This window comes from Styela clava, chromosome 11 (genome assembly GCF_964204865.1).
Source record: "Styela clava chromosome 11, kaStyClav1.hap1.2, whole genome shotgun sequence".
Taxonomy (NCBI): domain Eukaryota; kingdom Metazoa; phylum Chordata; class Ascidiacea; order Stolidobranchia; family Styelidae; genus Styela; species Styela clava.
In genome coordinates, this window is record NC_135260.1 from 3,764,867 (window position 1) to 3,792,531 (window position 27,665).

Sequence of the window (27,665 nt, forward strand, 5' to 3'; positions counted from 1 at the left end):
TGTTTTCATTTACATATGCTTGTGAATCTCTGTTCTCAGTTATGAACTTTATTAATTAAATCTCGTTACAGAAGTAGCCTGAAAGATGAAACCAGCAGTTCGTGTATTTCTTTGAAAGTTACAAAATATAAAAATCCAACCTCTATAATAATACGGTAATACAGCAGCAGAAGTCTAACTTATATAGAATAAGAAAATAATCAAATCTATTTTCCGAACTGATATTTTCCCGAATAGTGAATCTGTCTGTACGTGTTTAAAAATCTTATTATTGCGTATTTTTGCTTTGGAGGTAGCAAAAGCGTTGTTTTTAATTGTGGTAGGCACGCGGGAGAATTTTGTTGTTAAAGTTAGCCGATTTTGGCACGCGAGCCAAAAAAGGTTGCCCACCCATGCCCTATAGCCACCACCCAAGTCTGCGAATCTGTGACTGAATAACTCTTTTCAAAACTGACTTGACTGGTGATCGGGCGCGATTTGGAAATAATTGGGCCTGCTCATGGGCTTCCTTGTATGACGCGTAGTGAAAATCTTATGCTTTCTATGTGCCATCGTTGTACATATTTTTAAAATTGTGAAAATATTTCAAACAAAGAAGACAATTTACTTTTTTCTTACAAAGCACTTTACAAAGTTTGCACTCACCTATTTTAACTGACAATTCTCCATTCACGAGTGAATATGACGTCACAATCATCCAGAATCCGAAGACGATGACATTACACCTCAGCTGAAACATTATGTTTTATGTCTAAGATACGGTACGGCTGCAAAAAGAATTTTTAAACTGTTTAAAATGAGTTGTTTACGAAATAAATTTTGCTTTCACTATTGTCAAACAAGGCTTCGGGTCTATAAGAAGTCTTGTTGCTAGGGCTGGGAATTTCAGGGAAAACACTTTAACCGGTTAACCGCAGCGTGACGTTTGACGTAATAATTTATAATTCTCATATGTTACGTCACAATGGTTACAAAGCAATTTCGGGTGATCCTAACCCGGTAACGCTCAAAATTATTCACGAATGGAGATAGTTTCATGATCGCTCTACTGCAAAAGATATGCAGCGTGTTTCGGACATATTGAAGTATTTTAGTAAAACCCGACTTATGTCAAAATTTTCAGTCCTCGACGTGCACATTTTATTCTAAGATATCACAAAGAAAAACAGCATCAACTGCGCACTTGTTGGATGACATTGAATATACGATTTTGCAATAAAATCATGAACAAAATATTTCGATCAAAAACTGATTCTGAATTTATCATTGTCAAATTGGGGCTCCCGAAGTATGCAAACCAAGATGGCGGACATTGGAATGTAATATGTGTACTAGGTTAGGGTTAGGCCATAATTTTAGGTATAAATACTACGGGAGGCTCTTGGCTAGTCTTCGAACTGATAATAGGACTAAAATAAGGAAAATTGAAAAAAAAACATCGCCTAACCCTAACCTGTTACCCATGTTACGTTCCGATGTCCGCCATCTTGGTTCGCATACTTCGGGAGCACCGTCAGATTTTTATAATTAGCAATCTTGGTACTTCAATTATTTGTCACATTTATTGGGTCCTTACCGATACGATTAGTGATATTCTATTGAATTAAACGCCACAGGAAATAAATTTGCGATGACGTAATCGATTTTGAAGAAATTGTACATTATGGAGATGATTTGTATCTGAGATGTCGGTTAACGGTTAAAATAAATCGTAACCGTTGCCATTTCCCAGCCCTACTTGTTGCACATTAACACAAATATATTTCTGTAACGTTTCGTATGGCCGAGGTCAGATTTTCTCAGACATAGATAGTCAGGTCAACTATAACAAGACAAGCGGTAGAAACATCACAGACAGTGGTGTATCTACGTAAAATGGCGCTCATGGCAAAGTCTAAAAATGCGTTCTTTATATAACTGTTTGACAATTTATAATGAATGTTATTGTATTGAGATAATTGTACGTTATAATTGGAGTAAAAATACGATTTTCAGTTATTCCCAAGTTGAAATAAGATTATTAAAACTTTTTATCGCTAATACTTTTCGCCGTTTATGCGCCCTGCTCAAACAATATTGAACTGCTTTTCCCGTTATAGTTGAACTATGTATGTCTGAAGAAGTCTGACCTTGGCCAAACAAAACGTTACAGAAATATATTTGTCCTATCTTCACTCTTGCTACAGCATTCTTGCAATATATTCATACGGATCAACCGCCACAAAAGCATTGAAAATGAGTTAGTCCAGCAGAAATCGAATCTGTAGCTCAAGTCTATAAAGGTTCTGAAGCTTTTTGAACTCGCGACATTTTCACTTCGGTGCTCTATAGAAGTATGAGCACCAAGATGTCGCACAACCTGAATCCTAAGCGGTACACACATACTATGTTCAGGTTGTGCGCCATCTTGGTGCGCATACTTCTGGAGGTCCTTTACTTCTGTAATACGAAGTACAAGACATTGGAAAAAAATGTGATTTTATCAGCAGTAAATTATGACAAGGAAAAATTTATAATCTATATATGCACATTTAATCAATACAAGTCTGTTTGTTTTCTGCCCATAAACGACCATAGCAGTGATAAATGTCTGATATAGCCGATCGTACATCTATCTAAACCAGTGGTTCCCATGCCGTGGCTCGGGGCCAAATACGGCCCGCGTAACCATTTAATATGGCCCGCCGAACCTAAATGAAATAGTATAACACTTTGTGCTTTTTTCTCTTTTTTGAGTTTTAGATACCGCCAATTGTTACGTGATTATCACAGTTTAAGCACGTGTATATTCGTAACAATTCGGGTATACCGGTATTTTAATTATACGTACCGGTACCGGTATATGCCCCCGGTCAATCAATTTTGGGAATCACTGATATAATTGTAAACCAACACTTTTCAATCGGCGAGTAATTCCGTCTCGAGAAAAATTTTGTCATTCTTGGAGATAAATTTAGTTTTGAATTTTCTTTAGTACAACTTCTGATATTCTTTATTTTCGAAAACATAAAACTAGATAAGGACCCATAACACTAAGTAAGGACCCATTGGCGTTTTAACTGCACGGCCGCTGCGCCGATGATAAACTTAAAAAAAAATGATAATGATTCAAAGTGCTTCCCTACACTAACCGACACAGATTTCAAATAAAACTTCTAAAATCTAAAAAACACGACAATCTAAAATTAAGACGTGACCTCGCTTCCATTCGTCAGTTCCTTTTCGCGTTGTTTCTGCGACTTTGAAATCAAATTAATAAAATCCCAAGAGAGAGAGAGGCAGATATTCGATTCAATTACATTTCCGAGCTGAGGTGGGGCGCGCACTCTCTTATTTGAAATATTTGTCGCTTCTGGAATTTTGATACTATTAAAAAAGTGGGGAAATTTATCTTAAATTCCAAAGGTATGTGGGATCAGTACTTCCGTAGTGTGTGTATCAGGTTAGGATTAGACCATAATTTTATTCCGATTTTCCCTATTTTAGTTCTATTACGAGTTCGGGTACTGTCTGTGTTAGCCAAGTGGTTTCAGTCCCTGTACACAACTTGTTGGAAAGTAGGCGAACAAAATTAGTTACCTTCATATTGGTACACACACTTCTGGAGCGCCGTGGAATCGACCTCAAGCTGATTACTAGAACACCAGTTCTCAACCAGTGGGCCACAAGAACATTTGCAGGTGGCCACAATCCTAATAGAAATTGCAGGGGTTACTGATAAATTAGGTAAATTTGATTGCAGTAGCAACGAATGATTATTATGTTTTTTTTGCTATCTTAGTGATAATTTACATTATAATTATATAATGTAAGCTAGCGTGAGATCTACCGTTTCATATTCTAGCATTAATGTCGGGTATTTTCGGAATTACAATAGCTACAATACATTGTCATAATCACTGGCCTATTGTGCTTAATAACGGACAAACCACATTTACTCAGCTACGACCTCTTCAATATTAGCATAGTTCTGATAACCAATACCCGAATAATTCAACTTTTAGTTTCTCACCGTAAACACTCAAGACTTTAGAAAACCCACATTTTAGGGACCCGCTAGTTGTTACGGTATAACGAAAATTCTAACCCGTTGAAAATATTCTGGATACGCCCCTAATACTGCAGTTTGGCAGTTGCATTCACCCCAAAGTACCGCTTATACAAAGTGTGTTTCCAGAAAAATAGACTACTGATTACTGAAACTGCCTTTACCGCTAGTCTAGGATAATGTTGTCCGACAACCAGTATTGGTTTCGCGCTTCACTTAGCTTTGAACTACCATTTTATCTTGTTTTCTTTAAATTAAATTTCCAGTATGGTGATGAAATAAACTATTGGTTACTGGAGCCACCTTTACTTGAAGTACAATAAACTCGTAATGTAGCTTGCCGCTTCGACCAAGAAACTCGAATAAACGTCGGATCGTGAAGTTGCAACCAAATCTTCATAAGCAGCACATCTTGTATAAAAAAAATCCGAGTAACTAAAACTTTTGCTTATGCAAGCAGTCTTAAACTGCCTATTAAAAATTGCTAAGTCACCCTGGTGCCCTTTTATTTTATGTTTTTATAACAATCATGACTTCGCAATCATCGCAATTGAAAGTCGGATATTCCGACACCAGAAAAATTCTTCCTATATTTGATCATTGCAAAATTTTGAATGCTACCTTAAAGTAAAAGAGAAAACTTCAGCTTTTGTTCTAGGCTGCAGAAATACATTTTTATTCTGTAGGTAGAAATCTTATTTCTATTGAAATGGAAAAATAAACTACTGATTATTAGATCCATTTTCACCTCAAATACCACTAACATGCAATGCACCTTATCACACCTTCCACTGTGTGACCAAATTACCGCGGATCGAAAATTTGCGCAGTCAGATATTGAATTCTAAGATAGGATTAACTGGCTTAAGCCGTCAATATTATAGTCTGTTGTGATTTACAAAGCATGGCAATCTAGTCGAATAGTCGATGAAATCTGCGAAGAGAGCGCCTCCTAGAGGATGATGCTTTGCAAATTGTACGAATACAGAAAATGACAGACGAAAATTTTATGTCTTGTAGTTTGTATTTTTTTGAAGTATCTATGATCGACATTTTTTCTCAGTATGACTCAATGTTAGACAACCTCATGCTGCTTGATAACCATTACTGGTTTATTGCGTTTCCCCTCATTCATTGAAATGCATTTTTTGGTATCTTTCTTAATTCGGTACTCCCGTAATATGTGTATAGGGTTAGGCCATAATTTCATTCCGATTTTCCTTATTTTAGTTCTATTACAATTTTGGGGACTGTTCGTGTTAGCCAAGTGAATATACCCCTGCCCATAGGCTTCAGTCCATTCACGCAACTTGATGTAAAGTGGGCGAACAAAATTAGTTACCTTCATATCGGTACACACACCTCTGGAGAGCCCTTAATTTTGTATGTACCATTTGTACTTACGGTATGTAGAAAAATAAACTACTGACTGACGGATTAATGAACACTTATGAGAAATTCATTACCTCATAGATGTTTATCTAATCGTATTGACACGAACTGCTTCAAGAATTGGCGTTTGATTTGTTTAATTAATACTGTTAGACTTGAATCACGGGTGTCGCTGCTCGATAACCAGTAATGGTGTCTCGCGCCTCCCCTCAACCTGACATATCATTATTCATCTTTTAGGTATTGTTTATTCATAAAGTGTATTTTAGTATGATGGAAAAATAAATTATTGATTTTTGTGCCAATCCGTATTAACTAATTTTCATTTTTACTCTGTAATTCTTCAATCTTGGTAGCTCTTGGCACCCTGAAGGCCTTGTGAAGGCTTTGTGACCAGAGATCAATCCCCTATATTTCTGAGTGAGTGTGCGTGACCTTTCTCTGAGCAAATAGCTTTAAAAAGGGCTTTTATTTTTTTCGTATAAGTGGAACGTTGCGAAATAAATTTGTGAAATAATGACGTAAGACTTCCCCAATCACGGATTAATCTTAGTTAGAAATATTGATTATTTCTTTATCAATTTTTATATTGTTACGCGACTGAAGAACCAATTCCCTGTAGCATTGTTAGTATTATTACGAAATAATTGAATCAGTAATAGCTTAAAATCAATAACAAAATATAATAATCCTTCAACTAGATAGATTATTGGATAAATTGAAAAAATCTAATATAATTGTCAAAATTGTCTGGGGAATTTGGAATACGAAGAATGTTTGATTGATAACTGAGCGCCATGGACTATACGGGCTTTGGTAAGTATAGCCCAACGCAGGGGTGGGCAACATACGGCCCGCAGGCCGGGTCCGGCCCGCGACGATATTTTGACTGGCCCGCTGACTGTATCCAACCACACTCTGTGATGTGGTCGGACGCATCATTCCTGAAAGTTGCCGATCGCACTACTCTCATCGCACTGTCAGTGTGAGCTGGTGAAATAAACAATTGCCTTAGTGAACAAACAATTGCGTTAACACACTTGTTAAACAGCGGAGAGCGTTGTGAACATTCCCCACTACTGTTATCAAGTTATATTTATATTTAGATTATAAATATAAATAGATTTTAGAAATTAGATTTTATATTAAGTTTTATTAACCATGGAATATTCCAAGAAACGTAAAGTTAACAGAGAGTGTCGAGCATTTAACATAAAGAAGCCTGAGTTTAAGCAACTTGTTGACAACTCTAATCGACCACAAATGTCACACTGACTTTAGAAACTATTGGAGTACAATTTTAGTACATTATGATAAATTCATTATGTGTTTTTGGTCTCAATTTTTTGTAAGGTTTAAACTTTACTTTAAACGCGATTTATAATTTTCTTTCTCGCATTAGCGAATAAATATGTGATTAGGATATTCAATACTATTTATGTAATAATCCGGCCCACCGATGACTTCATTTTCCCACATCTGGCCCGCCAACTAGAGAAGTTGCCCACCCCTGGCCTAACGTATAATGCTGACATGGGAAAACTACGGCCCGCGGGCCAAATCCGGCCCGTTGGGTAATTTAATCTGGCCCATCTGATGATGCCACAATAAAACTAAAACCAAATTTTGATGTTTCAGCTAAAAATAGCTCCCGAAGTATGTGGACCAAGATGGTGCACAACCTTAATACTAACCTGGTACACATACTATGTTCATGTTGTGCGCCATCTTGTACATACTTCGAGAGCACCAAATAGCTCAGGGAATTTTTTTAAATTGTGATTATAATTAGGTTTCGACACGAGGTTTATTGTTTTCCACTTAAGCTTTTATAATACTGTAAATATTGTTCATGAAATGTAACTTTTACGTCACACTTACATGGCCACCTTCCAGTCTATGTGGCAAATTTTATGACCCAGGGTCCAAAAACCTAGTGGTATATTGAATATTTCGCCGTCCTTCGACCCCAGGAACATTGTTCCTATACCAAATGATATTGCTTGTTTTGAATATTAATAAGAACAGTGCAATTTATTTTTGACTTAACATTTGTATTGAATTGCTATGAATATATATACTTGTCATTTTACACGGATATATTTATAATAATTTCCTCATATCTAAACCTAGCTCTTCAGCTCTTGGGACAGACTAAAATTTCTGTAAAATACAACGACTGGTAAGATAGGATATGATTTTGACATTTATCACGAATGAGAGAAAAGCCGATAAAATGGTCTTATCGTAAGGCACCCGAAGGCCTTTGTACGGATACCAGTCCATACTTACATTAAAGTAATAAAATAACCCGAACTAGCACATTTACCCACTACTGGTTTATTGCGTCCTCATTTACCCCGGAATGTGGTTTTCTATATTCTGTATGCATTATAGTATGATAAAAATAAACCACTGATTAATGATGTAAGTATGGACCTTTCCCCGACTTTTGACCCCCTATACTTTATCATTGCAAAATTTCCGAGGCTTATTTTGAGAGTAGTTTCGCGAGTTTTAAAATGGGGTATTTGTTTCAAACCATCATTCTGATTCATCGCATTCAACAATCTGTTTTTTAGGAGTACCGGTAAAGAATTTCAGCCTAGTCTACACTAATTTTTGATTACTGCGATTAAATTGAAATTCCTTGGAAGACAAAGTGATCATTGAATTATCTGATTTATAATTCCGAAATACAACTGAAAACTAACGAATAGAATTCAAAAACGCGAAAACGAGGTAATGTATACGAACACGCTTGAAAATTTGTCTGAGTCAGAAAAGTGTCTGAGCGGATGCGAAAGTGGAGCCTTGTTGCGTCAGTTTTTTGCATCTTGCTGATTGGCCAATGTCACGAAGTAAACAAGTAAGTCGATGCTCGGAAAACATCCATTACTATTCGCACGTAATTTGTGAATTAAAAAATCCTTTTTAAAAATCATTCATGCGTAAACGCACGGAGCCACATTTTTCGTTCCACATGTTCGGCTGTTTTGAGACTAAATTTCTTTTCGCCAACGAGCAACATGACGAGTGGGAAAGCTTTGCCAAAAGTTCCCGAATCTTTGTTAAAAAAACGCAAAGCGTATCAAGCGCAGAAGGCCAAAGCTGCCCAAAATGCGATATTAAACAGAAAAAAGGGCAGGGAAAAGAGAAAGCTCATGTTCAAGCGGGCTGAACAGTATGTAAAGGAATACAGGTTCAAGGAACGTGAAGGGATCCGTCTGTCGCGTCAAGCTCGTACGCATGGCAACTTTTACGTGCCTGAGCAGCCTAAACTGGCTTTCGTAATTCGTATCAGAGGTATCAACCAGGTTGCACCTAAAGTTCGCAAGGTTTGTATTATGTTTTATTGATGGAACTACTTTTTTTATTGATTTTATTCTTGGTTAATTTCATCCCAATTTTCCATTCTAGAATTAGGTAGACTTATTTGAACCTTTGCTGTGCTGCTCAATAACCTTATTTGGTTCCCGTGGCTGCCCTTCCCCATTAAAACTGTGTAGGGTGGCTTACCCACTTTGCGGCCATGACCTATCTGCGATCATCACCTTCATCGATTAAATTAATGCCGAAAAAATTAACGAACCGCGCTGATATTTCTCACACCTTATCATCCACTTATCCCTCGTAGCTCTACGAAATTACACTAAAATGCGGCCACAAAAAAAAAAGTTACGACCGAAAACCTGACCGAAGAAAAAAAACGGACCATTTTACCATGTCGCCAACTACCGTAAAACCGGCTAACTTCGGATGATTTCACTATATTTTGAACAATATCTCCGCCGCATGTTGTTCAACTGAAGCCAAATTTGGAATATAATACATTGTGGCTATTCTCGTCTTGATAAAGTCGGTTCCATATCTATCAAAGCCTTTTTTCATTGAAATTATTGTCTTTATTCGTCTATTCTAAAATTATCTAACTTCGGATGGCCACTTTTCTCTTTGCGTCAACTCGTCGTGAGAGAGAAATGTCTGCGTAAGCATTGACGCGTGACAACGTCGCTGAATAGACCTTACGCCGCCACGACCTGTCTTGTGTGTTGAATACTGACGTTTGTACGTGACGTTACTTTGTGACGTTACTCTTGCCGCTTCGCGAAGCTTGACTATTTATTCTTGTGTCCTTTATTATAACTCGTATATATTTCACTAACTACTCCTAATTTATTGCAAAATGCTAGTTCGTTCTTTTATGATCGTTTATTTTCAATGCAAGAAAAGGATTAACAAAAAAAAAAAACGGAAGAATTGAAAGTACCTAACACTGGTGTAGGTTGAAATTGAAATGCAATATGGAACAAGTAAAGAATGAACAAAAATTAGACAATTAAAAATAAACGGATGAATCGAATGAAACACTGGCAAAAGTAAAAATTGAAATCAAAAAGCAATATGGAACAAGTAAGGTATGAACAAAAATTCGACAGTTAAAAATAAACAGATGAATTGAAGGAAACGCTGGCAAAATCAAGAATTGTAATCATTTCCACATGGGTTAGACGGGTCTTTGCAACAGTTCTTGTGGAACCAATGTGTTTCGCTGCAGCTTTCGCAACCGACCCATTCATCCTCAATTTCCGTACTTCCATTTGGATCATTCCATAATCCACAACCAGAGCAGGTTTCGTCTTGATTATCACTTTTCATATTTTCTGATTTTCTCAGAGCTCCCCGTTGATCGGCTCGGCAGAGGTTCCTGCCCGGTGTGACTTTCGATCCTCGCTTTCGTTTCACTTAATAAAGTCAAATGACAATAAACGGATAAAAACGGCAAAAAGAAACTTTGCCACTTTTTTCATTTTGCGCCTCACCTGTATGTGGTCCAACCTCCTGCTGTGTGCATGTATGTAGAGTTCTACGCTCACCTGTTAAAGATATTATTATCATCTGCCGATCGTAAACAGACATATCTAATCATTATGATCGTATAGATACATGTTTCAGGCCTAACGTATTACCAATTGCTACGGTATCTATCGGTGTCGGAGGAAGTATGCAAAAACAAAAATCGACAAATTTCATATGCATTAAGCGTATGCATACCCATATTTTTAAATAAACAACATATGACTGAGACGATAGTGATGTTTTTGTAGGATTTAGTGACTAGGATCCTGGATAAGCATAATTTTTAAATTTCACAAAACTGGGCGCCGCGATGTCTGGCGTTCAAATGTCGCAGCGAGTAACGCACGAGCTACGCAAAGTGACGTCGGCTACGAAGAGAGAGAACAGGATTTGCGCCGTTGACGTCACGCTGTACGTAATCATCAAAACGTCGATATTTTGATGTAATTTTTAAATCAAAATAATCGATTTCACTCGAATCTCGTACGACACCTTGTGATCACTGTATTTTTTTGTATACATTGTGTACGCTCTCTAGCGCTTGGCGGTGATTTGACGAAGGTAGCGTCTGTAGAAGTCACGATTTGAGCCGCTCGAAAAAACGGTGTCATTTTTTTGGTAAAATATGATTTTTTGAATGATAAAAAATCAAATCGAGCGATTGGAGGCTACGGCAGATTCAGATATGTAAAGCCTTACTATAGAAACCGACAGAAGCGCAATACGACGAAATTTAGTTGAGATATGAATGATTGAAAATTTCATCCGAAGTTACAAGGCATCCGAAGTTAGCCGGTTTTACGGTACCCATTGTTCCTTCAAAAAAGGTTGAAAATCCATACAAATATAAGAGATAAAGAGATGAAACTTGGCAAGTGGGTAGAGTTGTGTTTCTTTTAACCATCTTTAAAGTTTTGCGTCTCTATCTTCAAAGGAGGGGGAGTAGGGGGGTGCGCATTTCCAATACGTCAATAATATCTTTGTCAACTAATTTGCGACCACCGTGTTTTTGTCTGTTTAATTACTGTGATGCGGTGTTTGTTTATAATTTGAAGAATATTGTTTGAAATAATCGTGTTCTTAAAATTTATGACAGTCAGAAATGCAATTAGAAGGCCCATTTTTTCACGCATGGCTGCGTATGCCCTAGTCTCGACGCAGCAGAAACGATGTTCAAGGCTTGAAATCCGTGGTCGCACACTGGTCGTTCGGTCGCAAATACGTCTTCAGAGTGTCCTACTTTGGTGGTTTGTATAGCTTTAACCCCTGGTCGTAGAAAGTTAATTCGAAGTTCAGCGTGTAGAATAAATGCCAAAGCACCTACGGTGAAAAAATTAACGGGTTAGAAATATTGGTTTTTGTTTTATAGCGGTTTGAATGAAATCGTCCGCAGACTGGCTACACCACCCTACTTGTCATTTTCTTGCAGTACGACACACTGTCCAGACCGATACACATTGTCTCGTTTCAGAGAATCCCATTTGGCGATAAACAAACACCCCTCATTTGGGGGACGCATGGATATTGTTATCCCTCAATATCGGTAAAAATACAGTAAAATGAAGTTGTGCATAGAACTACAAAAGAAGCACAAGCTAAAAACGTCATCATGCAATTCCTCTGGAAAAAACAATATGATTTACTGATGTAAAATGTTTTCTAGCGTTGGATTCGAGAGTTTTTTCGCAAAAAAACGCCAATTTTGGTCATGTGACGACGGCGATTAATTTAAATTATTTTTGAGACAAGCTTGGTGCGATATGAGTCTATGACGCGTCTGCAGTCGAGCCAGGCGCCCCTCCATTGTGAGACACATGAAGTGTTTGTTTTATTGAACTAAGTGATGGAACGTTCTTGGAATTTTGATAGTGTGCCATACTGCAGTTTCCAAATTCTAAGAATGTCCCGATGTTAACAAAACTTTACGTTTTCTCGCTCACTTGATTCAACAGCGAGCGTCCTCACTTCTTTCGCCCCGTTCGCTTGTTTCACTTTTGTAAATAACATTGTGTTTATAAAATGTAACGTGTTACGCCACACATGGTCTGGCAGTTTAGATGAGCAAAATTTTTTGCCGCTGGTCTAGAAACCATGCCCTCCCCTATGTTAGATACAAGGCTCGATCGTTGCGATTGTATATTTCATTATTAACTGAAGTACTTCTCCTTCTATTATTTCGTTATAACAATTAAAGAAATGTTTCAACACAAACACAAAGCCTTCATTTTTCACATGCACATGGGTGCAATCAATACAAAATCTATGATTCATTAATGGTCAAACCAAGTAATGTTGTAATGATATGTTAATATATTGTAATGGAGTGTCTCATTCTTTCTCATCACACATTGGTCAACTTATCTCCGCACTCCATGGGCCTTAACGTTTGTATATCACTTGAAATATATCTGAAATCCATAAATATAACAGGATCTTCATCAATGGGTGCAGGAAAATGGAGAAGATGGCTTAATCATGCTCATCATGAACCACCCTTTGACAACAAGTCTCAGTGATTCTTTTGCACATAACTATCCGCTGTGGGAAATATTGTTTAGAATAGTAAATTGTTTAGTTTGCCTGGTTAACAACTTTTACCCTTTCCTCACAGGTTCTCCAGCTTCTCAGACTCCGTCAGATCAACAATGGAGTATTCGTTCGTTTGAACAAAGCAAGTCTCACCATGCTCAGATTGGCCGACCCGTACATCACATGGGGATATCCTAACTTGAAGACCGTTAGAGAACTCCTGTACAAGAGAGGTTATGGAAAGGTGCTTATTTAGATACTAATTTATTTGCACTCTGTGAACAGTTTTTGCATCACTTAGTGGGACGGGCACCCTTGGTTAAGAACATATGCATTTAAGTTTTATACAAAGCACATTAATCTCTTGCTCTGCACACGCAATGCTGCTAGGTGGGTTACGAGATATTACACATTTTTTGGTGCTCCAGAAGTACGTGTACCAATATGATGATAACTATTTTTGTTTGCCTACTTTACATCAAGTTGTGTAAAGGGATTGAAACCTATGGGCAGGGGGTATATTCACTTGGCTAACACAGACAGTCCCCGAACTTGTAATAGAACTAAAATAAGGAAAATTGAAATAACATTATGGACTACCCTTAACCTGGTATGTGAACCGAGATGGCGGACACCAGATCGTAGTACGTGTACCAGGTTAGGGTTAGGCCATAATTTCAGGAATAAAATTGAAATTATTTTATTGGAACATTTTACCAATGAAAGTTTTCGCTGTTTTTTGACATGTACAAACGGCGCCCATGTTACGAGCCATGACTACCACACCTTAGGAGTACGCCACGCCACGCCACAGGAGTATCCATTTTTCGCTCTAAAGATATACTATAATTTGGAAGGGTTGTCATCTTTTCCGTTTGGCACTCAATTTGTTACAAGAGTAGGTCAGGTGAATCCCGAAATTTGCAATGTCAATGACTACAGCTTTATTAACCGCCAGGTCACTTTGCCCACACTATTATTCTAGGTGCTCTGGTAGTATGTGAACCAAGATGACGGATACCGAAACGTAGTATGTGTACCAGGTTAGGTTTAAGACCTACTCTTATTCCAATTTTCCATGTTTTAGTTCTATAACGAGTTCGGGACTAGCCAAATGACTTCTTTAGTATTTATACCTGAAATTATGGCCTAACCCCAATCTGGTACACATACTACGTTCCGGTGTCTACCATCTTGGTTCACATACTTCATGAGTACCTTATCCTATGTAATTCAAGAGTCTTGCTACACATTGACGCAAAACAAAGTTGAGTCATGTTTATATCGTTATCAGATAGCTAGCTTATAATTACAAATTTTAAAACCTAAATAATTAAAGATTTACTAAATGAATATTTGAAATGTCTTGGACATTTGCATGCATGAGGCCATGAGGTGGGTTACAGTCCACTCAAAACATTTTGTCTCTTTGGGCTAGTAATAGGGGTACTGTTACTATTCTTTGTTCCTCATTCACAACATGTTGAGAATATTTTTTTTATATCGGACGCTTATTCACATTTCTTGTTCCAAACAACCAGTAACTAGCGTATGTAAAGAGCTGCCTATTAGTGGGATTTGGAAAAGACCAAAAACTTTCCCGTTTGGTAATGCCTACATAAAGGAAAGGATCTGGGATTTAAACCAGACATATGCAGTCTGCGATACGAACACAATTCTTTAACAGAGGGGCCCCTTTGTCGCCCAAATATCCATGTCAATTATAAAAAAAATAGCGCTCCCGTAGTATGTGAACCAAAATGGCAGACACCGGAACGTAGTATATGTACCAGGTTAGGGTTACGATATAATTTTATACACCATTTCTTCTTATTTTAGTTTTATTACGAGTTCGAGGACTAGCCAAGTGACTCCCGTAGTATTTTTACCTGAAATTATGGCCGAACTCTAACCTGGTACACATACTACGTTCCGGTGTCTGCCATTTCGGTTCACATACTTCAGGAGTACCAAAAAGAATTGCTGAAACCTTATTTTGTACTTCTTACTCATGTTTAAAAAAAAACATTATGTTTTATTTCAGGTCAGCAAGTCTCGAATTCCTTTGACCGACAACTCTATCATTGAGGGGGTTCTCGGAAAGGAAGGCATCATCTGTATGGAAGATCTTATTCACGAGATTTTCACTGTCGGTGAGAATTTCAAGAAAGCGAGCAACTTCCTTTGGCCGTTCAAACTTTCATGTCCTAAGGGTGGTTTCCGTAAAGTGACCAATCATGTCGTTGAGGGGGGAGATTACGGAAATCGTGAAGACAAAATTAACGCCCTTGTCAGAAGAATGAATTAATTTTCATTTTTGTGGAAAATTGTCATGCAATAAAATTTTGAACGATGATTCTGGTGAATTATTCACATGGATAGAGGAAAGTAGATAAGCAAGCATGGCATTTCCTATATGGCAGTGGTTCTCAATCTTTTTAAGCTGCACCCCGTTTTTAGAATTTGCCAACCTTAAAAATAACTAGCTAACAATAAGCTACAAATAACAGATAGTAAAGCGAAAGTATGTTTTTATTTCAAAAAAAATGTTGAGATTACGTGAATGGGACGTAACTATCCAAAAATAAGGTGCGCAAGATCAAGTCTAACAAATATTTTCGATTAGCTCCATGCTCCTCAAAAAATTGTTTAGTGGTGCGTGCTCTATGGACTGGCAATCAGACGAGAGAACGTGGTTCCAGGGCTTCCTATTTTTAGGTCAGAGCTGGACTTTGGCTCTATGCCGGATATGGGCAAAGTACAACCGCGGGCCAATTCTGGCCCACTAGGTAATTCAATCTGGCCCGCCTGATGCTGCCACAACCAGACTGAAACCAAATTTTGATGCTTTAGTTAAAAATAGCCCACGGAATTTGTTGAGATTGCGGTTAAATTTAGTTTCGGCACGAGGTTTATTGTTTTCCACTGTTGCTTTGTAACACTGTAGACATTGTTCATAAAATGTAACTCTTCACATCATACTTACATGGCCCGCCAGTCTAGGTGGGCAAAATTTTTGGCCCCCATCCAAAAACCGTGCCCACCCCTGCTCGGTACCCGTCAAGGTTTTCAAGTGTGGCCACTGCCATGAAATATCTGCCAAAATGCAGTTGCGGAAGTAGGACTCAAAACTATGGTAAAAAGGTTTCAAAATTAAAATTTCAAATGTATAAATTCAAACTTCTGATGAATGAAACTTTTAAATTAATATTATGAATTGAAATTTAGAAACATCCACGGACGTGAATAGATTATTTGTAGGGAGTACTAAAAATGTTAATAAATAATAAGATGGTTAGAAGCAGCAGCACTAAAATTTCTGGTAGCTCCGTCTCCTAACATGGTAAGCTTGGCTCCGTCCGCACCAAAATGTCACAGCTTCGTGGCTCAAAATCCAGCTCCGGTTGAACAGGCTCAATCGATGTGCGAGCTTTGTGGAAAAAGTCATGTAATAACAAGAGAGCTATGCTCGAATATATGGACACGTTCACTGATTCCAAGAAAAGCACCAACATTTAAAGATTTAGTTAGCCCCGCTTTCACGACACAGTCACAAGTTAGTTCAGTGTCACCGCGCTGTGTTACGGTACCGGAACTGCCATATCTTCAGAAGTTCCTGTCTTGTGACAGCGTGAATTAAAATTGCAAGATGGTCCGACTCACAACTGTAGTAACACCAACGATCCGAATCACTACTGTAATATAACACCAAGTAAGGCACAATAGTATTTAAAACAAGAGAGCTATGCTCAAATATTTGGACACGTAGAGTTACATAATTTTGATGACGTCATAGCGAAAAAAAAAGTAATTGCCTTCTGGAGAAATTTTTTATCTTTAACCACTGAAAATTTCAAAGCAATTGATCCCGTATTCGAAGAGAAAAGCGATTTCTTCAAAACGTGTTGACGGAGACAAATAATAACAGTCTAGCCCACCTCTTCATACATTCAACTTGGCAATTCTGATTGGGAAATTTGGCATTAGGTGACTCCAATTATATTCAGCTTGACGATATTCTTTGGGGAATACTTTTCTATCCACAGTATATTACTCTAGTTGACTAATTCGGTATCCAATTTGGCAATCCTCGTAAAATTATTAATTTGGTGTGGCAAAAGAATTTACTCATTTTTTCTCATTTGTTTGTATAATTTCCTTTTTACTGAGTAATTCAATTGATTTTAAGTCTCGATGATTGTGTGTGTGTGTGTGTGCGTGCGTGCCTTAGTTTTTTTTACTTTTGGGTGAGCGAACACGTACTACTTCTTTTATCGATACCTTTCCATCTAAAATCTGTTTCAAACCTTACTCGAGGTTTTGTTCGCTTTCCCGATTCTATAATCAGTTACTTTCATTTTTGTTTTGTCTATTATTTTATCGTCTATTGCTGATTACGGAGTCGAAATAAACTTATACTTATACACCATTCCTCAAATCTTAGCAAAGCCAGGATTTCGTTACAAACCACCGACGTTCGATGGCACGTGATCAAAAGAACATGAAGAGGAGTGCCAGCATATGCGTCCGCAGAACGTTCGGTGACGTCATAGCAAACAAAAACAAATCTCACAGAGCTAACAGAAATATTTTAAATGAATAAAAGTAATAGCCTTCTGGAAAACATTTTTATCTTTAACCACTGAAAATTTCAGAGCAAACGTTCCAGTAATCAAAGAGAAAAGCTACTTTTTATGTTTTCCATAAACCAGCAAATTGAAAACCAGTGGCGGATAAAAGTTTGCTGCCGTAACTAAGGCCAATGAGCATATATACAATGAGTGGAAACTTGCAAAGATTTGCTCATTGTGGCAATGTTCCCTGCATTTTTTACGTCGTCCAGCTAAATGGTTCGTTGCATATTAAGAAAACGCATTGCTCGCTGCCAAAATCCCTTGCTTCAGCCGAGTCGGGTGCGAAGTTGGCCGTATTGAGGTCTTTAATTCTTCAATACATATTTGGTTTTGGGTTTCGAAGTATGGTACGCTGAAAGCATACAACTATGAGCATATGCTTATTGGGAATGCATATCTATTAGACAGAAAACGTATCTACAGAACAGAATATGAGGAGTGCGGTTATTTATGTATTTATTAATTGATATAACATGGGATTTACATATTTATCCAAGGGGAGAAGAAAGCCGAAAAGAAGGCCTAAATATATGGCAAACCACGGCCTCTCTCAATCATAGCTCTGTGCTCCATATGAATCACATGGCTCTGCGAGCTATTCGTTTACTTATTAAAATACTGATTTTAACTATAAATTACTCTGAGATATCTTGCCATTAAAAACAAAAGCCAGACATTGGAAGAATAGCAGGGAATGAAATGTGTGTATTATGTAATGGAGAACCTGAGTTTGTTTCACATATTTTCATGCAGTAATTTCGCCAATGCTAAAAATACGTAAGGTACATTTACGGATTGGAATAAAAAAAGATTGAATAGCATTTCAGGGTGGAGGAAGACGTCAGAAAAACCAGTACTGGATATTGAACAGCGACACCCTGGATGGGGTCTAACACAGCATGCAAAAAAATAAGATAAAATAGAAAGCTTATAATTGAATATGGATATAGAAACAAAATATTCACACTAATAAATTCGTATACGGGAAACATTCAAGTATCCAGAGGATTTTTGGGAAATCCTGAGACTGTCGTTAATGTAAAGATAGACTCCGTGCATCTTAAACCATTAGAGATTTCAAAGCAATTGGTCTAGTAATTAATGAGATAAGTGATTTTTTTCAAAACAAGGAAACGAAAATACTAACATAATGACAACAAAAATACATAATAAAACAGTCCATTGGTCCACGTCGTGTCCAACAATATTGCATAGTTTACACTTATGTCAAATTATGATATATCCACATATAAAGGCGCTTACCAGTTCATCACACAGAAATATAAATAAAAAACAGGGCAGTATGGTTATGTGCATTGTAATACTCCAATAAACATAGAGTAAATAGGAATTTCATATTTATCCAGAAGAAGGCCGACGGCTTAAGATATCGTTATATATTAGTGGATGTATGGGGGGTCCAACGTTCCCTCTAAGAGCTTGCTTAGTTGCGCGGAATAGAAGGCCATATGAACTCAAAAAAAAAGGTCTACGCGGAAAATTAGAAAGAAACACAACATTTTAAACGAACAAAGAATTGTCGATACTTATGCAGTACGCGGCAGAACGAAAGTACTGCGCGGGGATACACGGCCGGCTGCGCGGTCGCGCAGCTTTGAGGGAACGCTGAATTGGGGGCATGTTGACTAAACGCCGAAAGTACTTCTAGTTGGCGTGGCACAGGAATTTTTGCATACTTTATTATTTTGTCACTGTGACGTTGTAGTGTGTAATGTAATTTGACGTAATTTTTGAATGACGTAGTCAGGTGGAGTTAGAAATGACATATGCGAAAATGGTTATGCCACGCCTACTAGAAGTACTTAACGGCGTTTAGTAAACTATCCCCGGTGTTTGTTTATGTCTGACCTTGTTCGGAGCGATAATTGCACCAGGAAAAGAAATTCGCAGGCAGCCAAAGTTGGTTACTAATCAACTACACCAAGGTTTGCAGCCCGCAACTGTTGTCGGCGAATGTGGTTTGGGCAAATTAAGCATATGCGCATCGTACTACAATAAACACAAAGCAGCAACGGTTTGAATAGTTTTTGACTAGGATACGACGGGTAGGCATTTAATAATAATCTCTAGAAGAGGAAAGCCGATAAAATGGTTCATTCATATGGCGAACCACGTCATCTCGTCCAGTAGAAGCTGTTAGCTAGTTATTTATGAACCGTGCTATACACAGCACTCGAGCTAGTCTGCTGCGAATCGTTTCCCATCCTGTCAAAATTTTCTCCATATATTGCATTGAGCACGATTCCCCGGGTGTTTGATTCTTCCGCCTCAGTTACTTTGACATCCGGATTGCGTGAAGTGGCCTTTGACCTGAGGTTAAATATATCATTTTTAGTAGATTAGGCCAGTGGTTCCCAAACTTTTTTGACCATCGCCCCCCTAAAGTAGTTTATACAACTTCATCGCCCCCCTGTACTACAAAAAAATATAAAGTCAGAAACGAATATATTACAGACCAAATAAGAAGACAAATCATAGTTTATAGTGTTTTTTAATGAGATAGATGAGCTTGGTGTTCTTCAGCGAGTTTTTTATTATATCTAAAATTACCCCGTTTACTGATGGAAAGGTGATTTCGTTGTTTTAATAGCAATAGTAGCACGGCTGAAAACCCCCTTTTTACCATATAATAGGTCGGAAATGAAAGAATCCAGGGTTCTACCTCCTCAAAAACCGCCGTGTACTCTTGCCTTATAGCATTTCACTTCCTAAATTCACCCCATTTCACATTAAAATAATAAAACCAAAGTTAATTTTCCCAAACTTCTAATAATGATTTTCGTACATCTCATCACGTCCTCCAGTCCGATCACCAGTCCATAATTAACCAGCCATTTGTTTTTGGATTCATAGACTCGGATTAGGAAAAAGCCGTGACTGACTATCGGCTACGGCCCAGGGGTCGGCAAATTTTATGTCGCTCGCAGGACAAAATTCAGGGTCGCTAGTATTTTGCGGGTCGCATATATTTTTCAAAAGTTAAAAACGGAACAGCGCGCAAAAACTGCGACAATTCGTGAACTCAACTCAGTCGTCTTATTAAAAAAATATTACAAGGACATTTAATGTGACACTGTCTTGTTGCTGCATCACGCCGGATAGCTTTACGACGCCAAGATTGAAACATTTTCTAAATGGGCATCACCAAACCCACTTCTTTGCTTGTTCTTTGTAATGTTCATTTTCGAAAATAACGGTTTGCACAAACACGTACTTTTAAACATCGAAGTGAATATTTCCGCATGATTTCTGAAATTTTGATAAATATTTTCTTTAAGAAGATACATTCTTACAAAAATTAAGCAGTGATCAATCTCTCGAATAGGATATGAATTTTATTTCCGTATTGCTTTGCAATATATTCGAATATTTACTGCGCTATTGAACCCCTGCACCCATCATCATCTGCGTGTTTCCATTTGTCTAATTATAATTAAATTGTAGGCCCGTTAAACGAGTGGCTGTTCACTAAATTGTTAGGATATAGTATAATTCAGTATAAACGTGTCTCACGATAAATTCTGTTACGTAAAAAAATGTAATTTACTCTTCGAGCGTAGATTATAAATAAAAAAAATTTCATCGTCAAAACCGCCGTTTGGATATTTCCCCGGGCATAGACTTCCTTGTTTACTTCGTGACATTGGCCAATCAGCAAGATGCAAAAAACGTAACAATGCCCCCTTTCGCAGGCGCTCAGACACTCTCACTCGGACAGATTTTCGGGGGTGGTCGTGAACATTTCTCATTTCCTCGTTTTTGAATTATATTCGTTAGTATTTAGTTGTTTTTTGGAAATTTAAATATAAATCAAATAAGTCAATGATTACTTTGTCTTTCTATGAGTTTCAGTTTAAATACAGCAATTAAAAATTAGTGTAGAAATAGCTGTGATAGACTAGGCTAAAATTCTTTATCGGTACTTTTAAAAAACAGATTGTTAAATGGTGTGTATTAGAATGATAGTTTGAATCAAATACCCCATTTTACAGGCCACAGCTCGCGAAACCACTCTTAAAATAAACACCGAAAATTTTAAAATGGTAAAGTATGGAAAGAATTTTCCGCGGTCAAAGGTCGGGGAAAGGTCCATTCAGTGAATCGTCCCGGGCCAGATTATTTTACTTCGGCAGTATTTTGCCGACCACTGGGATACGCAAACTACCTTACCTCACTGCAAGGACGAGATCAGAAAACCTTTCGCGTGTGAATATCGCCCACATGATTCAAGCCTGCGAATGCACACAGAGTACAGAATTAAGTGCGCCGAACATAAAACAGCTTTCGCGAAATCGCCCCCCTATCGCCCCCTTAGACTTTTTCGCCCCCCTCTGTATCGTTTGCGCCCACTGGGGGGCGATATCGCCCACTTTGGGAATCACTGGTCTAGAGCAGTAATTCCCAAAGTGGGCGATATCGCCCCCCAGTGAGCGAAAACGATACAGAGGGGGGCGAAAAAGTCCAAGCGGGCGATAGGGGGGCGATTTCGCGAAACCTGTTTTATGTTCGGCGCACTTAATTCTGTACTCTGTGTGCATTCGCAGGCTTGAATCATGTGGGCGATTATCACACGCGAAAGGATTGCTGAACTCGTCTTCGCAGTAAGGTACGGTAGTTTGCTTATCCCAGTGGTCGGCAAAATACGGCCGGAGTAAAATAATCTGGCCCGGGACGATTCACTGCATGGACCTTTCCCCGACCTTTGACCGCGGAAAATTCTTTCCATACTTTACCACTTTAAAATTTTCGGTGCTTATTTTAAGAATGGTTTCGCGAGTTGTTGCCTGTAAAATGGGGTATTTATTCCAACTATCATTCTAATACACACCATTCAACAATCTGTTTTTTAAAAGTACCAATAAAGAATTTCAGCCTAGTCTATCACAGCTATTTCTACACTAATTTGTGATTGCTGTATTTAAACTGAAACTCATAGAAAGACAAAGTAATCATTGACTTATTTGATTTAAATTTCCGAAAAACAACTAAAAACTAACGAATATGATTCAAAAACGCAAAAATGAGGTAATGTTCACGACCATGCCTGAAAATCTGTCTGAGTGAGCGTGTCTGAGAGCCTGAGCGGATGCGAAAGGGGGCATTGTTACGTTTTTTGCATCTTGCTGATTGGCCAATGTCACGAAGTAAACAAGGAAGTCTATGCCCGGGGAAACATCCAAACGGCGGTTTTGACGATGAAATGTTTTTATTTATAATCTACGCTCGAGGAGTAAATTACATTTTTTTACGTAACAGAATTTATCGTGACACACGTTTGGACTAAATTTTATTATATCCTAAAAATTCCATTGAACAGCTAGCTACTCGTTTTACGAGCCTACAATTTAATTATAATTAGACAAATGGAAACACGAAGAAAAGTTGATGCTGAGGGCAGGGGTTCAATAGCGCAGTCAATATTCGAATATATTGCAAAGCAATAAGGAAATAAAATTCATATTCTATTCGAGAGATTCATCACTGCTTAATTTTTGTAAGAAGGTATTTTCTTAAAGAAAATCTTTATCAAAATTTCACAAATCATGCGAAAATATTCACTTCGATGTTTGGAAGTACATATTTGTGCGAACAAATATTTTCAAAAATGAACATTACAAAGAACAAGCAAAGAACTGGGATTAGTGATGCCCATTTAGAAAATGTTTCAATCTTGGCGTCGTAAAGCTATCCAGCGTGATGCAGCAACAAGACAGTGTCACATTAAATGTCATTGTAATATTTTTTTAATAAGACGACTGAGTTGAGTTCACGAATTGTCGCAGTTTTCGCGCGATGTTCCGTTTTTAACTTTCAAAAAATATATGCGACCCGCAAAAGACTAGCAACCCTGAATTTTGTCCTGCGAGCGACAGAAAATTTGCCGACCCATGGGCCGTAGCCGATAGTCGGTCACGGCTTCTTCTACATCCGAGTCCATGAATCCAAAAACAAATGGCTGGTTAATTATGGACCGGTGATCAGACTGGAGGCCGTAGTAGAATGAGGAATCGGGATGAATTTTACCGAAGGATTTTGGTGCAGGTCATCAGGCTGTACCAATGAATGAGATGTACAAAAATCATTATTATAAGTTTGGGAAAATTAACTTTGTTTTCATTATTTCAATGTGAAATGGGGTGAATTTAGGAAGTGAAATGCTATAAGGCAGGAGTACACGGCGGTTTTTGAGAAGGTAGAACCCTGGATTCTTTCCTTTCTGACCTATTATAGGGTGAAAAAGGGGTTTTCAGTCGTGTTACTATTGCTATCAAAACAACGAAATCGCCTTTCCTTCAGTAAACGGGGTAATTTTAGATATAATAAAAAACTCGCTGAAGAACACCAAGCTCATCTATCTCATAAAACAAATTTAAACTATGATTTGTCTTCTTATTTGGTCTGTAATATATTCGTTTCTGACTTTACATTTTTTGTATTGCCGGGGGGCGATGAAGTCGTATAAACTACTTTAGGGGGGCGATGGTCAAAAAAGTTTGGGAACCACTGGTCTAGAGCACGGTTTCTTAAAATCGACATTCAACCCCCAACAACGGCGCGGTTCTTTGGGGGCAACTAGTGAAGAAATTCATAATGTAACATTTGTTATTTGGACTACAGCAATTTAACGTTAATTGATCGTGACTGTAAGCATTTGTCTCACAATATTGTTCACCGAAATCTTCTAATTAAGTTAGTCTAACTCAGAGGAATGGGGCAAAACATAGTTGAAACACCGCTATTAGGCGTACAAAAAAGCAATAACGGCATTAATAAAATTTGAAGGCGGTTGCGTCCAAATGTGGCAACAAGCTTTTGAGGGTCAAAGCCACCGCCCTTGAAACGTAAAAAAGGTGACTCAACACTCTTGAAAACCCACTTTCCGGCTACGACCCTGTATGTACGATACAACTGAAAATTTAATTTTATCATTTTCTGAAACGTAAATATTACCCGATAAAAATAGTATTGCATAGTTTACACTCAAATTGTGATATATCTACATATCAAGCCGCTTTGCGTTATCAGTTCATCCAGTACATCGTCCAAGACTGGTTGGGAGATATTCTTAGTAGGCGAGATATATAAAAACGGGGGCAGTATGGGTATGCGTGTTACTCGAATAAACATAGAGTAGCAACGTCTTGGCGTTCATTATTACAAAATTATCCATGACAAGGAAAGAGCCAACGGCTGGATCATATGTCTGGTATGAAAGTTGTTAGCTAGTTATTTATGGACCATGCTATACACAGCACCCGAGCTAGTCTGCTGCGAATCGTCTCCCATTCTGTCGAAATTTTCTCCATATATGGCATTGACCACGATTTCTCGAGTGTTTGATTTTTCCGCCTCAGTTTCTTTGACATCCGGGTTGCGTGAGGTGGCCTTTGACCTGATATTGAATATATCATATCGAGAGATTAGGTTACACCAGAATCTGCAATCTCCATCACGCATTTAAGACTTATCCCATGAGAGTGGGAAGTGTTCTGTTCGGTTAACTCTTTAAAACAAAGAATAGTTAACCAATTATTCGCCGTAGTCTGCTATAACCGACGGCCACGCACCACATATTAGTCAGTAAAATACGTAAAATTTGCCTATATATTTATATATATATGATGGACAAGAAGATCAAAAAAACAACGTCAAATAGCCGAAGAATAAAATTACTTTATTTGAACAGAGCAGATAAAAAGGTGAGGGGGGTCCGTAATTTCAAATTGCCAAGTTAGACTGTAGCAGGGCGAGTCTGACAGAAAGCCGAAAACGCGCCTTGAGGGTCTAAAAGCGTTTCAAGTTACGAGAAATTGCTATGTATGATTCAGAAAAATCCTTTTTTCACATTTCATAAAGATCACGATTAACATACTGCTATTGGCCCACCAGTGTATATATATTGGTTCCATTACATTTGAACCCACGTACATTTGAACCCATGACAATTGCACCTGTACGCTATTGCACCTATGGATTTTTTTTGTTTTTCGGATAGTTGAACCCAAACTAACCCTAACCCATGGGTTTTAGCACCCGCATATAGATTAAACCCGTGGATATACACATGGGTTCAAATGTACGTGGGTTCAAATGTACGGTCACCATATATATATCTTAGTGGTGGGGCAATAACAGGATAGTAGCAAAGCATGGTAATTTTACTCACCGGTTTCGTATAATTACGACTCCGAACACCACCCACGATCTGACAAGTAATCCCATAGCGATTACAAGGCCAGCAATCAGTTCGGATCTACCATTGAGCATCTGTGGTGAATTGTCGATTGTTACGTCATTTGCCGTCACAGATAAAGTCTGATCGGTAGACGAGTCTGTTATTTAGAATATTTCATATGAGTTTTGATGGAAAGATTTGTTTAAATGGAAGAAAGATGAGTTTATGGAATGAATAATGAACTACCGTAAAACACATTATAACTACAAATTATTTTCCTGAATAATTTCTGTTTTAAAAACGTTTTTGGTTGACTAAATTTGAACTGTTTGGCTTCAAAGGAGAAATAGCGATGCGGGTCACAGAATCTGAATGTTCATCTGTTAACCGTTCGTTTATTTTCATGATTGATACTGCCTGTTCACGACCGTAGTGCTTTCAAACTGACCTTCTCTGAGGCATGAGCAAAGCTGAGTTCAATTGAGCGTCAGCAATATATTCGACAGGGTGCCCATAAATCCCTTTACAATTTCAATTTTGTTATGAAGTCAGTTCTCGATATATCTTAACCAGGTTTTTTTTTTTTTTTCAGTAATTGTTCAAGTATTTTTACTTCATTTAATACATCTGTGAGGGCCAAAACAATATATGGTATGGATAAATTCCCTTTGCAAAATTTAAAATATTTTAAGACTTTATTGACATTGTATACATATACACTGAATGGTCTTTGAAACAAATTGGAAGTGTAAACGGTTCCACACATTTGTGTGAATAAACATGGGAATTCATTTCCATATTAACGCGAGATATTAGAATTCATGTTCGCGCGCCACATGGGCTTATGTGCCATGTGTTGTGCACCCCGGTTTTGTAAACCCAATATTGTCCCCATGTCTGGTTACTTACCAGTTACCGTTGTAGAGTGTTTGTTCTCCATAATCGGGCATTCAAGATACTTGTAATGGATTTGAACAAATTTCTCATAATTGGACGAACTATATATACGAATATCCGCTGGCATTCTTGACAGACGAAACCACGTGTATTCATCGCAAACCACATCGTCTATCTTTGATCCAGTGAGCGAGGCCGTATTCTGCAACATACATCCGAAAGGTTGATAAAACAGACACTTTGTTCTGGGTTCCCAGCATGTCCCACCGTATCCTGAAAAAAAAATTGTTCGATAAAATTCATTTATCAGTTGTTTGAGGTTTGGAGAAAAAAGAGGATGGCACTTTTTATTACAATCTCTGATAATTATCTATCTCTAAATGATGAAGTTAGTTGGATATTTCGTACACTCGCCGACAACAAGTTCCCTAAATAAAATTCCCGATTTTTTTTAATTGCTCGGGTTTCACTTTTTTATTCTAATTTGTGCACGATAGGGCTCATGGTACAACTTACTTGCGATGAAGTAGACTTGGAATAGGCAATATATATAGCGTACCTGGCAAATATAACCAGCCTGAGCAGACTCCAGCAGGGGTTTCCATAGACACACTCTTGACAAATATAAAGAGCGTGTGGTTGTCCTTATATTCAGCAGGGAATTTCCACGATGTGGATGCGTTCACGCTATCATATGTGATTTCTCCCGATGAATTACGTAACGTAACATCACCCAAGCCTCCATTCACCTGAGTTGCAATTATAGCTGGAAACAAGGAACACCTATTGAGTATCATATCAAGAACTAGGCAAATTCGTTCTAACAGGGGTCGATTTCGCGGAAGTTTGGAATGACGTAAACAAGAAGTACAAAATTTTGTACTGATGTGAGAAGTGAAGTCAATTCTCAAGAATTTCTCTGAGTAGTTCGTTAATGGTCATATTGGAACAACGTCGACTCCAAAAATTCAACTAAACTTACCAAATAACATCAACATCGGGTGAATGATTAGTTTCATTTCCGTAATCTGGCAACTGTGTTAAAAAGCTATTAGTGCTAACGTGGATTTGTAGTTGAATACAGAGTCCTAGATATAAAATAATGTAA

General features: G+C 37.9%; 4 protein-coding genes across 5 annotated transcripts in view; 1 reads left to right on the plus strand and 3 right to left on the minus strand.

Annotated features, from left to right (window-relative positions):
* LOC120328869 (glutamate receptor ionotropic, delta-1-like) overlaps positions 1-769 on the minus strand; it is a 38,736-nt gene extending 37,967 nt beyond the window's left edge. For both annotated transcript variants that reach the window (XM_078118186.1, XM_078118187.1), the window contains exon 1: positions 646-769. In XM_078118186.1, coding sequence (XP_077974312.1) covers positions 646-739 — 94 coding nt within the window. In that variant the 5' untranslated portion in view covers positions 740-769. The remainder of the gene's footprint in view (positions 1-645) is intronic.
* A 7,673-nt stretch (positions 770-8,442) lies between these two features.
* Positions 8,443-15,185, plus strand: LOC120328800 (large ribosomal subunit protein uL30-like). The gene is made up of 3 exons (XM_039395344.2): positions 8,443-8,778; positions 12,912-13,073; positions 14,874-15,185. Exons 1-3 carry the CDS (start codon positions 8,470-8,472, stop codon positions 15,135-15,137), a joined length of 735 nt encoding a protein of 244 aa, XP_039251278.1. The 5' UTR covers positions 8,443-8,469; the 3' UTR covers positions 15,138-15,185.
* Positions 9,565-10,640, minus strand: LOC144429776 (uncharacterized). Its single transcript, XM_078117978.1, has 2 exons — positions 10,264-10,640; positions 9,565-10,185 (listed from the first exon to the last, which is right to left on the minus strand). The coding sequence occupies exons 1-2, from the start codon at positions 10,358-10,360 to the stop codon at positions 9,920-9,922; spliced, it is 363 nt and encodes a 120-aa protein (XP_077974104.1). The 5' UTR covers positions 10,361-10,640; the 3' UTR covers positions 9,565-9,919.
* A 9,255-nt stretch (positions 15,186-24,440) lies between the features above and the next one.
* LOC120348191 (uncharacterized) lies at positions 24,441-27,655 on the minus strand. The gene is made up of 5 exons (XM_078118218.1): positions 27,540-27,655; positions 27,117-27,323; positions 26,570-26,830; positions 25,652-25,817; positions 24,441-24,877 (listed from the first exon to the last, which is right to left on the minus strand). The coding sequence occupies exons 1-5, from the start codon at positions 27,574-27,576 to the stop codon at positions 24,712-24,714; spliced, it is 837 nt and encodes a 278-aa protein (XP_077974344.1). The 5' UTR covers positions 27,577-27,655; the 3' UTR covers positions 24,441-24,711.
* Between the last annotated feature and the right edge of the window lie 10 nt (positions 27,656-27,665).